The 14,290-nt window shown below is 37.7% G+C and overlaps 1 protein-coding gene across 2 annotated transcripts in view; it reads right to left on the reverse strand.

The window, feature by feature from the left end:
• Positions 1-7,548: 7,548 nt before the first annotated feature.
• The window catches only part of MPC2 (mitochondrial pyruvate carrier 2), a 21,046-nt gene continuing 14,304 nt past the window's right edge, over positions 7,549-14,290 (reverse strand). The window contains exons 4-6 of one of the 2 annotated variants that reach the window (XM_008575575.1): positions 9,915-9,999; positions 9,276-9,387; positions 7,549-7,862 (exon numbers count right to left, since the gene is read on the reverse strand). In XM_008575575.1, the coding sequence (XP_008573797.1) occupies positions 7,826-7,862; positions 9,276-9,387; positions 9,915-9,999 (234 nt within the window). In that variant the 3' untranslated portion in view covers positions 7,549-7,825. Of the gene's footprint in view, positions 7,863-9,275; positions 9,388-9,914; positions 10,001-14,290 lie in introns of both variants that reach the window. The other variant, XM_008575576.1, reaches the window with a different exon arrangement.

The raw sequence follows: 14,290 nt of genomic DNA on the forward strand, positions 1-14,290 counted from the left end.
CTAGAATTTCCTAATAGATATCAGAATGTGTTCAACTTTTAAATACGTAGATCGGGTTTGACAGGTGTCCAAAGAAGGAGATACTCTGAACTTAAAGAGGTAGTTTTACCCGTTGTGGAAGCTTGCCTGAATACTCTAGCCATGGTAATTTTTCTTCTGAGCTATTATGGCACTCAGTGTCTATAAACTTACGTGGCTTATTTTCTATGTAAATATCCCTGATTATCTTTTGACCTTGTTATATTTTGTCTTCCTTTGAATTGTAAGCTCCCTGTTTAGAGACCACCTTCTGCATGTCTTTGTTTTTCCACAGCATCTTCCTAGGGCCCCTTCACATGGTAGGCGCCAGCTAGTTGATGATTGATAAAAAGAAGGATATTATATGAGAAGTCGCAGAAGAGAAGCAAATAAACAGGGTAAGCTAGAAAGACAAAACATCCAGGATAAACAGGATGAGGTAACATGTAAGCCTTGAAGCTTCTAACCTCACTTAAAAGACTGACAAAGATTTATACAAGCTTGAACCCTGACCCCTAGACCGAAGCTTTCCCATCTTCCACTAAGCTCCAATACCTGTCTTCTTCCCAGCCAGGTGCTCTCATCTTTAGCTCCACCATCATTCTTTCTCTGAGACTCCTACTTCCACATACCTCTAATTCCTCCAAGTCCGAGGAAAAGCCAGAGCTTAGATTAGGGACTAGATCTTTCAGGAGTGCAGAAAACAGGAAAGGGGCCTGGATGACATTATTTTGAAGACAGTGCCATGTCTGTGTATAGCTGACCCAGAAAATGACAGTTTTGCCTGAAAGCCATTTTTTGTTTTCCAGGCCACACCCACATCAGCAGCTGATTGTTTCACGTGCACTGACTGGGCTTCTGATTGGTTGGAACTGGCCTCCCCTCCCCCCAGAGTGGCCTACTGCTCATACAAGGACTGGCTCAGTTTCGGGTTCTCTTGTCCAGACATGTGCAGCAAGGGGCAGGGGAGATTGATATGACCCCAAAGTAGTTTACACAACTCTTTCCCTGACCATGTGGAGGGTGGTTGACATTAGACAATAGTTGGTAGGTAATTATCATAAAAAGAAGTACATCCTGAGCAAGAAAGCACCTAATTTTAGTCAATAATGATTACAGCTTATACCAGGACTATGAAGTTACCAGTTATAATGAATTCAGTATTTATTTTCAGGTATTTTTGTCAGGTAAATTTTTGTTTGAAGAATTACATACCAGTCCTTTCTCACTGGTCAAGTGCATACTTCTAATCAAATTTATTCCAGAGATAACTTGAACTTCAATGTGGCACTGGATTTGAGTTTTCTTCATCCAATGTGACACTGGAAAAATGTGTTTTAAGATGGTGGCATACTTTCTAACAGCTTAAATCACATTTTGACTTTCTGGCTGTTCTTATGTATATCACAACTATAATTAACATTTAGGAACATATATTTAAAACTTGAACTTAAAAAATCTAACTGAAAAATGTTCTCAGAGAAAGTCCAACTTAATAATTAAATTTACTGTGTGCTTCAAAATGTTGTAAAACACAGTTGTCTTAAGGGAGGAAAAGAAGGTTCATTTAATTATGTTTGAGTGAATTCTCTAGTGTTAGTTGTAGAACTTGGTCTTATAATTAGAATAATACCTCATATAATTAAACAGACCCCTTAAGGAGAGAGCCAGTCTTCATAAATGCCAGTGCTTTCTATTTGTTTCAGTATATAAACAATCTCCAGTAGAGAATTTTGCTTTATAGAGAGGAACCTGCACTTTGAGATCAATCCTTGTTAACATTCAACCTTTCACTACTACTATTTTAACAATTTTTTTTAAAAAGTATGTTTACTATGGAGAAGTAGCAGCATTGATGCACCTTGGGTCAATGTTTCCTTGAAATGAATGTCAAACCACAAAAAAGGTTAGGTTAAAAAATTTACCTCTTATTAGGCATTCTCCACCCAGCCTCCCACCCCCACTCTAAGCAGCTTTTTTTCTGCTATAAACAGTGAAAGCCTCAAGAGTTCCAGTAGTGCTTAGCTCAGAAGGTGTGCAATAGGTTAACACAGTATATCCTTTTTTTTCAGCTAAATTAAAACTTCTTTAGTCTAAGAAAATACTTTCTAGTCTAGTTTCGGTTAATAAGCTTAACATTTTCTGAACTTTCTACATTTATTTAACACTCATCACGGCCCAGACACTGTGTTAAAACATTATCTCAATCTTCAACAATCCTGTGAAGTAAGTACTATTATTATCCTCACTTTACTTTTTGGCAGGGGAGGGGGGCAGATGGCCAGTATAGGGATCCAAACCCGTGACCTTAGGGTTACCAGTACCACGCTCTCCCAGTTAAGCTAACCGAGCAGACCCCCTGTTTTACTTTTGAAAATACTGAAGCTCAGAGACAGAGGTTAAGAAGGTCTCACAGTTAATATGTGACAGAGTTGAGTTGAAATCCATGCCTGTCAGAATTGCCATTGTGAAAACTTACCTAACGAAGCATGAATAAAGGCCTTGTTAGAAAACTGTTATAAAATTCAGGTCAACTACACTGATCAAATGATTTGTACCATTGTGCAAGGTATTTTTACAGAGTTCAGTTTCTACGTTAACAGTAAGGACTTCCAGTATATAAATTATTCTTACTAAGTCTTTGAGAGTAGTTGTGAAACTGATCACTAGACTATGTTTCAAGTGGCAATGAGAGTTTTTGACAGATTACATATTAAAGTCATTTAATTTTAAAGGTTCAATAATGGGATGGTAGCTTGGATTGAATGTCCCCCAAAACTTAATCACCACTGTAACTGTTTGGGGTGAGAAATCCTGTTACGGTAATTGAAAGGTGGGGCCTTGAGGAGGTGAATAGATTGTGAGTACTGTACCCTCCCAAATGGATCGATCTATTCTTGAAATAATGGAAGTGGTTGTAGTGGCTTTAAAAGAATGGATGAGGAGGTTACTCTCTCTTCTCCACCATCTGCCATGAGACCCCTGCATCACTGTCACCACCACCAAGGCCTTCTTCACCAGATGTTTCCTGGACTCAGCACTTCCTAACCTCTGAAACTATAAGCAACAGATATCGTTTCTTTATAAATTACTCAGTGTCAGGTATTTCTGTTATGTTATAAGCAACAGAAACAAACTAATACAGATGGATTGAGAGTTTGGGGGCAGAAAGGAAGCATGTCATGGTAGTTTGTCAATGAAACTTCTGAGAACAAAGAGGTGGATTGCCCGTGATTGCATCTAAATGCTATAATTAACTTGACTGACAAGTGGGGCTTAGGAGATCCCATAGAAGAAAGAAAAGGTTTTAATGAAAAGGAAATGAAACACCAATTCATCATATACATTTTAATAAACTTTTTTCGTCTATGTCATATTTCAGGATATATGTTTTTCCTAAAAGCTTAACCTAAGAAACACACACACATATGCACACACATGCCGACCAAACAAACAAATTTAACAGTGTGGCTTATGAAAAGAGAGTAATAATAATTTGACTCTTCAGAACCTCTTCATTTTTGCCTATGTCAAATTCTCTATCCCCTCCTCCTCAGAGATGAACTGTGGTGAAGGGCCAAACGATATGCAAGGTTTTCAACTGCTAATTGCCAAATTTTAATCAGTTATAGTATAGTATTATTTAAAAAGCTATTTTATCTCATTTCTTCAAATTTTATAAAAACTTGCTTTGCTGATTCATCTGACTATAGTGCTAATGAGGACCACCTTTAGTCTCACTTTTCGGAAGAAGCTCATACTCCAAATTGAAGCCTAAATCAGATAGACTGTTAAGTATTTCTAGTATGGAGTAATTTATGCCCAGTCTCTCTTCACAATGGGGACAAAAGTCACGGACATATACAGAAAGCCTACTTATGTCCCAGGTACTCTGCTAGGCACTTAATCAGCCCAAAGTCATAGCCTTACCAGTCACAGAGTTGAGATTCACATTCAGGACTGTCTGCCTCTAGAGGCTTTTCTGCTCCTGAATCATATCAGTTACTGAGTGTAATTCAAAAATTTAACACTCATCATGGACCAGGCACCTGTTAAAACATTATCTCAATTAATCTTTACAGCAATCCTATTTAATCATCTGTAGCTATAAAATAATCATACAAAAAGCAAAAAAAAAATCAAGATTCTTCAGGTCAAGTTAAAATGTTTTCAAATAGTTTGAGGTCATTTTGTTAGCCATTTGAGTGGGGGAAAAAAACACACTCAGTTGTTTCTCCCCTTATAATCTTACGACATGCTTCTGACACCACATGTGTAGGGGTTTCTCTCCACACACTAAGCAAGCAAGCAACCAATTCTCCAGCAGATGCAAGTTGGGTACCTTCTCATTCAGTTTTAACACTATCAACCTGGAGATAGTGTCAGATCTCATAGGTTGAGGGCTCAGTCCCCAATATGGCTCCCCACTTCAGATGCCAGTCACAAGCCCAGGCCTCTGAAACTTCTGACTGACCAGCTATAAATCGGGCTTCCCACAACCCCCTCCTTGGGTTTCAGTAATTTTCTGAGTGGCTCACAGAGCTCAGGGAAACACTTATGTTTACCCATTTATTATAAAGGCTATTTCAAAGGATACAGATGAAGAGATGCATAGGGGAAGGTATGAGGGAAGAGGTATGGAGCTTCTATGCCCTCCCTTGCATGCTGCCCTCAGAATCTTCACATTTTCAGTTATCCAGAACCTCTTTGAACCCAGGCCTCTTGGGTTTTTATGGAGATCTCATTACACAGGGATGTTTGACTAAATTATTGCCCATTGGTGATCAATATAACCTTCCTTTTCTCTTCCATCTTAATCATGTCTTGGTCCTTCCTGAGACCAGTCCTCATCCTGAAACTATCTGGGGGCTACCAGCCATAGGTCAACTGATTAGCATATGAAACAACAGCACTTATCACTTTGGAGATTGTAAGGATTTTAGGAGTTGTATGCCAGGAGATGGGACAAAATATATCTCTTCACAATATCACACCATTCCAACTACCCATTTGATGGAGTTTGGATGTGTTGTCCCCTCCAAAACTCATGTGGAAATTTGATTCCCAGTGTGACAGTGCTGGAAACTGAGTCATGGGGGCGGATCCCTCATGAACGGATTAATGCTCTCCTTGGGGAAGGAGGGGTAGTGAGTTCTCACTCTATTAGTTGCTGCGAGAGCTGATTGTTTAAAGGACCTTGGCACCTCCTCTCTCCCTCTCTCTTGCTTCCTGTCGCCATGTGATCTGCTTGTACCTGCCACTGCCTGCCACTTTCTGCCATGAGTAGAAGCAGCCTGAGGCCCATGCCAGATGCAGCTGTCCCAGAATCGTAAGCCAAATAAACTTCTGTTCTTTATAAATTACCCAGTCTCAGGTATTTCTGTTATAGCAACACAAAATGAACTAAAACATAAAATTGGTACTGAGGAGTGGGGTGTTGCTATACAGATACCTGAAAATGTGGATGCAACTTTAGAGCTGCAATAATGGGCAAAGGTTGGAGAAGTTTGGAGGACTCAGAAGAAGAAAAAAAGATGAGGGACAGTTTGGAAAGTCTTAGAGACTTGTGTGGTGGTGAGCAGAATGCTGATAGAAATGTGGACAGTAAAGGCCATGTGGATGATGAGGTCTCAGATAGAAATGAGGAACTTATTGGGAATTGGACAAAAGATCACCCTTGCTACACCATAGCAAGGAATTTGGCTGCATTGTGTCCATGCCCTTGTGAACCAGATCATTTGGCAGAAGAGATTTCTAAGCAGCAAAGCATTAAGGACACTGTGTGGTTGCTTCTAATAGCCTACTCTGAGTTATGGCAGCAAAGGCATGACATAAAGCCAGAATTTAAAAGGGAAGCAGAGCATAAACATTTGGAAAACTTGCAGCCTGGCCATGCGGTAAAGAAGCTGAGAGCCAGAGAACAATGCAAGTGTGAAGCAGATAAACTGGTTGCTAAAGACATTATCTTGGCAGTGAGGCAGCCATATGATAATAGTGGAGACAATGAGAGGAAAGCCCTGAAAGCATTTCAGAAGTCTGGAAGGGTGCCCCACGCATCACAGACCCTCAGGCCTAGAAGGACTGAGTTATCCTGGAGGACAGACCTGGGGCACAGCTGCCCTCGGGATCCTGCTCCCTGCATCCCAGCTGCTCCAGATGGAGCGGTCCCAAGTGTGGTTCATGCAGCAGTCCTGGAGAATAGAGGCCCCAAACCTCAGTGGCGTCCACATTGTGTTAAGTCTGCAGGCCAGCAGGATGTGAGAGCAGTGGAAGCATGGCAGCCTCCACCCAGACTCCAGAGGATGTATGGAAAAGCCTGGGGGCCCAGGAAGAGAACTGCCGCAGGGGTGGAGCCACGGCAGAGGACATCTACTAGATCAATGCCAAGCAGGAAAGTGGGGTCAGAGCCCCTGCAGAGAGCCCTCATCAGGGAAATGTCTAATAGAGCCAAGGCAGGGGGGCTGCCGCCAGGACCTCAGAACTGCAGGGCCACTGGTAACGTGCAACACAGGCCTGGAAAAGCTGCAGGCACCAGCGCTGCCCACTGGGCTGCACCCGGCAGAACTGTGGGAACAAGAGTACCCAAGGCTTTGGGGGCCCAGATGCCCAATTGTGCCCAGGATGCAGGAGTTGGAGTTAAAGAAGAATATTTTGGGGGTTTAAGACATAATGTCCACCCTGCTGGGTTTCGGACTTGTTTGGAGCCTGTTTTTCCTTTCTTCTGGCCTATTCCTCCATTTCGGAATGGGAATGTATACCCAATGTCTGTTCCACCATTGTATCTTAGCAGTAGATAAATTTGGTTTTGTTTTCCAGGTTCACAGCTGGAAGGACTTTTGCTTTTGGTCTCAGATGAGACTTTGGACTTTTAAGTTGGTGCTGGAACAAGCTAAGAGTTTGGGACTGTTGGTATAGAATGAGTGTATTTTGTATGTGAGAGGAACATGAGTTTTGGGGGGCCAGGGGTGGAATGATGGAGTTTGGATGTGTTGTCCCATCCAAAACTCATGTGGAAATTTGATCCCCGGTGTGGCAGTGCTGGAAACTGTTTAAGTCATGGGGACAGATCCCTCAAGAATGGATTAATGCTCTCCCTGGGGGAGGAAGGGTAGTGAGTGAGTTCTTGCTGTATTAGTTCCCGTGATAGCTGATTGTTTAAAGGACCCTGGCACCTCCTCTCTCCCTCTCTCTTGCTTCCTCTAGCCATGTGATCTGCTTGTAGCTACCACTGCCTGTCATTTTCCGCCATGAGTAGAAGCAGCCTGAGGCCCATGCCAGATGCAGCTGTCCCAGAACTGCAAGCCAAATAAACCTCTCTTCTTTATAAAATTACCCAGTCTCAGGTAATTCTGTTATAGCAACACAAAACGGACTAAAACACCATTTCCCAATCTCTTCATCAATATTCCCTTTCACCATATACTAAATAAGCAGATTATTTAACCTTTCAACTGTGGTTTTAGCTCACTTGAATCTGTGTGCTCTCGTATATACACACTTTGGCTGACTAGAACAGAAGGAGACTAGGGGTCTGTATAAGCTAGTATAATTTATTATGGACAAATGGTAGAAAAAATGTTACTAATATCCATAGATAAATTCCTTAAGTCATATGTAAAGAGAAATTATTAATAAAAGTTTGCTTTATTTTTCTGTTGAATCAAGCACTAGCTACCAGTTACAGTTAGATTTTTTTGTGCTTTCCAAATGTTAGCGCAGTTAGTATCACCTTATCAATAATCAAGTAATAAACTAGGTCCCAGTGGTTATGTCCACATCTAGATTGTTCAGGTGATCAGGAACTCTTTTATTTGTTTGCCTTAGCTTTTAGTTCTTGGTTATATCTATAAAGGAAACAGAAAGAAAAATAATCATCAGTAATAATAGGTAAATTTATGGTAAGGAGAGAATGGGAAGCATATTCCATTTCTTCTTTCCCAGTTGTTATGTGGCTATAGAGTTGTAAACACAATCTTCCCAGGGACTTACAGGTAAAAACAGGCAGAAGGGAAAGCAACCCAAAGAGCTCATTTGTATCTGGTTTGTGTTTCAGATAATAAAGAAACATCACAACTGCCAAAAAGTTTTAAGAGTTTAACTGGCATACCATTTATTGTGCAAAAATATTATTTTAATGAATGTTTTCATTCTTGAACTATACAAGAGTATGACAAACATGCGAATATATGTATAAAATTTAGCAAAATGTGGCCATTTAGAATTTCTTACTTTATACTCACAAAGCACCTTTCCTAAGAATAAAATCAATTGAGAATGGGTTCCTGTCTAATCACTAAAAGTAAAATATATGTGATGCTGTCAGGAATCACATTGGGTTAACAGGCTGTAAACACTTACATTTCTTGAGGCTAAGGACTGTTTCCTCAATTCTTGTTAAACCAAAAAAGAAACGACCAGAGTGTTTCCCTTCTGTAACACCTGGGGCTTCATTTACTATTTTTCCCAGTTTACAATAGAGTAGAGAATAGTATAAGCATAAGAAAGAACTTATTCCATGAAGCCTACTATACCTCCTAGATTTCTCAAAAGATCTGATTCAAATATTTGATCATAGGGCTGGCTCATGGCTCACTTGGGAGAGTGTGGTGCTGGTAACACCGAGGCCATGGATTCAGATCCCTATATAGGGATGGCCAGTTCACTCGCTTGGAAGAGTGTGGTGCTGACAACACCAAGTCAAGGGTTAAGATCCCCTTACTGGCCATCTTTTAGAAAAAAAAACCAACCAAACAAAAAAAAAAAACCCAAAAAGAAATATTTGATCATATTATCATTACCATTAGTCAATGACAAATAATGTTAACTATTGAGTAGCTTTAAACATTTCCAGTATTCATAGAATACTTTCCAATGAGACCAGTGACCTCACTCTAAATATCATGTCCAATACTACTACATAACTATACATTTAAGTACCACTTTATTATATACAACTGAAAGTGAGTGCTAAAGGTTCATTAGGACTTAGTAAATCATAAATTGTAAATGTTGTCTTAATAAAAGTGACTACGTGAAAGGGCTATCAATCTAGACAATGCACAGTTAAATCTAAAAACTAGGTAACATACTGCTTGACTGCTTTTAGCTTATTTGTAAACCCTCAGACTTTTCTAGAAATGTTAAACTTCTGATTCAGGCACACTCCTGTCTTAGCATTATATGTGAATCTTTAAAAAAGACTTATTACGTCTGGGTAATTTCTGAAGCAGACCTCTTTATACCTTTGGTAGGCTTACCTCCAAATACGAAAGAGCTGAGAGGCTCCAGCTGCCCCCACAAAGAAATTAACAGCAAACAGACTCCAATTTTTTGGAATAATTACAAGGGAGTATCTTGACCAAATAAACCCTGTTGAAACAAAATATATATATATATATTTTAAGACTACAGGCATATTGGCCAGCTGTTAAAACAAAAAACCATAGTATTGCTGTGATAACTTATCTGAATATTTAATATTAGAGTACAATAATTATAAATAAAACTATTACAACAATAATGTAGGATGAAGGATGAAAGTGCTATACTCTGAGTCTTCAGTAATGTCTCTATAATACTCAGTTCTTACATTAAATGGGAATCTTTCTAGGTCTAGTGAGTATTAACTGTAACTTTTTTTCCTACTCATAAAAATATGTTCATGGCAAAAACCTGAAAAACAAAAACCCATGCAGATACTTACTCTGGTAACCTTCCTCTGTCACCTCCATGCATAATCTAATAACTTCCTAAAGATAACACTGTTAATTCCTTTGTGTGTGTGTGTGTGTGTGTGTATGTATTTCAAACACTAAACTGTTAAATAAATTGATGTAAAACAGGAGAAAAATAATTTATGTTCTATACGGAACATGGAAGATATTCATTTAATTTACCTGTAGCCATCAAAACCGTAGATTGAGCTGTGCTAAGTTTTTCTGCAGGTCTGGCCATGTCAGCCAGTCCAGCACACACCAACCCCTGGAAATACGTATTAACACATAGAAAGAAAAAAACAAGCATCGTGAATGTGTAGTAATGGTTTTTGACTTTATATGAAACACAAACTATTTCTGAGATTTCTATACGATAGGGAGCTATAATTTTAGTATCTACGCTTTAAGAAAATATACATCGTGACAAAATGCTACCATAAATTCAGAAGTGCTTTTTGAACATATTTTTATTTTGTTAATAACATTAAGCAGCCTCTTATATCTGAAGATAGTAGTACATATATAGGTAAGATATAAATTATATATATGTTTTATATCTATACATACATGGTTTTGGTGTTTTTTTGGTCTACAAATGATACTTATTTCACACATTAGTTTAAATATTCTTTACACATGTCGGGAAGCACTGGTATGGAGGATGCTTGAGGGCTATTTAATGTCATTTGTACGATACTTCCTTTCATGTTTTCTGTCAGTGTTATTCTTTCTTAAAAGTGGAAGTATCAGTAAAGCTGTTATAATTTTACTTTTTTAGTTGGATAATTTTTTTTTTAACATCAGAGTACACAAGGTCATTTCTTCTCTGTTGCGTCTTTAACGTTGTCTTCTATAGAGTCACCCCACTCATATCCTATCATCCGTATCATTCAGAAAGTTTAGTAATGAGTCTTCACTACAATATTAGTTATGCAGAGATTAGAATATGTAATAAAACAATTTTTATTAATAAAAAATTCAGACCTACACAAAGTAAGAGAATAGTACAAACAACCCCTACATATCTACCACCCAGAGTCAATAATTACTGAGGTTCTGCTGCCCTTGCTCTGCCTCCACTCCTCCTGTTCCCATTTTTTTCTTTTTTTGATGGCTGGCTGGTACAGAGATTGATCCCTGGACCTTGGTTTTATCAGCACCATGCTCTAACCAACTCAGCTAACTGGCCAGCCCCTCCCGTTTTTTTCTTTAAGTATTTTAGAGCAAATCCTAACTATATCATTAGAGACTACGTTTCTAAGAAGTTATTCTCAGGTTTTTAACTGAGTTTCTAAAAGATGCCCTTGCGAGGAAAATATAAATCAGCAAAGGTTTTTGCTCCTAAATAGAACACACACATATTTATCAATTTATATATAAAATTTTAAAAGTACAAATGGTTTTAAATCAATGAAGTTAGTTGTTCTAAAAAAGCAATGATTCTAGTTTTAAAAGGGGTAAATGATTAAACACAGAGGTATAATTAGAGGTAGATCATGGCCAACACTACTTTATTCTTCTTGTTAACATTTACCCACAGACCTGTGATTTTCTTCCCAAATGCCTTCCTAATCATCCCTCCTACATCCTTCTTCCAGGTCCTAATGTACATGTTCTCTGCTCCATATTTGTTCTACTACTTTGCAGGGTGGAAAGTACTTCTATTATTTCCCTTTCCATTGTATAGGGAAAGAAAGAGACTGACACCTACTACTATTCCACTGGGTCCCCATATTATACTGTGGCTTGATGAATAGTTAGATCTATGAAGACTACGGGCTATCTTCTAGCATTCTTTAGGAAGAAGTCGGCAGTCATAATTGTTGATGCTCCCAGTACATTACCAGTATACATTTTATTTTTCTAGGATATGTTAGTAAATGTTCTCTCCCACAAAGGTCTTGAGCTCCATTTCTGAAGTTTCTAAAAAATCCCTTTCTATTTCTATATCACTATAACCTTATGTAAATTGTTTTACAAAATCTCATTGTGAATCTAATCTCTGCTACTAACTAGCTGTGTGACTTCCATCAAGTTACATAACAACCAGGGGCTGGCCAGTTAGTTCAGTTGGTAAGAACGCGGTGCTGGTAACACTAAGGTCAAGGGTACTCCCACTGGCCAGCCGCAAAAAAGAAGAAAAAAAAAAGTTATATTAACAACCTGTCCTAAATTCTTCACAAGTAAAATGAGAATATTAGTACCAACCCTGCAAGATTGACATAATGATTAAATGAGATAATATGCTTTAAAAGTATTTACCACAGAGCCTGGAAAATATTATCATTAATATTATCATAAAAATAATATATTATTTATGCTGCTCTAAAGATATTAGGTATCTAATATCTAATATCTAATATTAGGTATCTAATATCTTTAGAGCAGCATAAATAAAAGAATGTTAGTCCCTGTACCCTTTCCTGCATTACTAGACTTAGAATGAGGGGAAGAAGGTCTTTGTTCCTTTTCATCTTTATTCTGAACTTAACTCAAATAATAGAACTGTAGTTTAAGAAAGTGCTTGGAGTATACCACACAAGAATGTAAAATACTCCCTAATATACTAAGAAAGTACTGTTATAGACAGATCTACTGCGAATATTTTAAATGTGGTAATATAAGTGGTCAAGAGCATAGGCTTTGGAGTAAAATGGACCTGGAGGTTCAAACACTGATTCTGCCACTTACAAACAACAACATGTACAGTCATCTGGTTCTTTGAATCTCAGTATCCTTACCTGAAAAATAGTGATAATATTTATTTCTCATATTTTGGGTGGATGAAGATCACATATGAGACAAAGTATTAAACAACCTAATACAGACAATTTGGCATCTAGTAAATCCAAGTTAGCTCCCCTTGTTTCCATTAATTAAAAAATGTTTTTCAAACATCTGAAGTCCATGTTTGTGATTCTTTCTGATATCTAATTACCTTCACTGGGTTGGGATAAATACTCATGAGATAGTTTAAAAAATTATTTTTTCTCTTTCTCTTCTTCCCTTCCTTCTTTTCTTTCAATATTTTCTTGTTTATTGGAAAAAAATGTCATATGACACATTTAGAGAAGTATTAAAAAAATGGAATACCACCATGACTATTCCAATTCTGAAATGCTTAGATATTAGATAGGAAAGACTTCAGGATTTTAAACTGTGAACTAATCTGTATAAGTAGTTCCAGTTGGAAAAGCAAATGGGTGAGTATTAAAAATCTGCATGGATAACTATGAAATAGTTTATCTTATTCCTAAGGGGAAGAAAAAATACAAAAATTAGCTACACCAAATAATATATTGTTCAAGAGCTAAGTGATGACAGTGCTGTACAAAAAGACTATGAATAAAAATAAAAAAAGCTCTTTTAACTGACCTTCACATATGTTTCCCCTGGACAGCCAATGATCTCCATTTCTCTGTTAACAAACTAACATATGCCCGTGGCATGCTTAATACCTATTGAACTCATACGTTTTTGCTCCCACCAGTTGAGCTGTATTTTTACCAAGTTACTGTGTTTGTCTCCAAACCTGTTTATGCCAGTTTTGCCAGTTATTGTAATTTACATAATTGAATAAACTATTAGGTAAACAGATGAAATACAAAAAGAGGGTTAATATCTGTATGAAAACTAAAGTGACTGCTTTGGAAAGATTAAATAAAAGTTGTTAAACCCCTGCTGTCAAATTTGGAGTGAACAAGACAAACGTAAAAGACTGGTAGAAAGCCATATAAAAATCTAGCAGGTTTCTGTTCTCATTCTGTTTGAAAGTGTCTATGAAACTGCTCTGCTTTAAAGAAAACTAAATTGGAAATTATATATAGGATGCACTATGGTGTAATTTATTTAATATAGAAAATCTGAAACAAAAAAACAGTGGATCCATACACAAATAAAATCTTTAGCGTTATAGCAAATGAGTAGCAAATAAATATATATTTATATTCTTCAGGTTAAAATAAATATTTAAGATTCACAGGTATTATTTTCTAGGATTATCCACTTTGACCTTTATGATTATTTGGTTTTAACTAAAGTGGCTTCAAAGGACTCCAGTATAGTAAATGTCTGAAGTATAGTCTGAGTCTTAATACAGAAAAATGTGGCTTGAAGACCAGCTGTTATGTGTCATGTAAAGACTACCTCAGACTAATTATCAAGTAGACCGATAAGAAAACACATTAATATGTACATAAAGCAAACATCTAACAGAAGAAGTCTCCCACCAGAGGACAAGACACAGAAGTTTCCATTGCTATGCTGTCATCAGGAGACTATGTATGATTTCAACATGAACTTAAAATAGATGTTTCTAAAGGAGACAAAGATAGTCAGGAAGGCAGTTATGAGTATATAGTACTGTCAATGTCTCAAAACACTGATGAACCAGATCAAATAAACACCAAAGATATTGATAAAATCAATAAAATCCTCTCATACATTGTTGGTGGGACTGCAAAATGGTGCAGCCTCTATGGAAAATGGTATGGAGATCCCTCAAACAGTTGCAGATAGATCTGCCATATGACCCAGCTATCCCACTGCTGGGAATA

This window comes from Galeopterus variegatus, unplaced genomic scaffold (assembly GCF_000696425.1).
Source record: "Galeopterus variegatus unplaced genomic scaffold, G_variegatus-3.0.2 Scaffold1209, whole genome shotgun sequence".
NCBI lineage: Eukaryota > Metazoa > Chordata > Mammalia > Dermoptera > Cynocephalidae > Galeopterus > Galeopterus variegatus.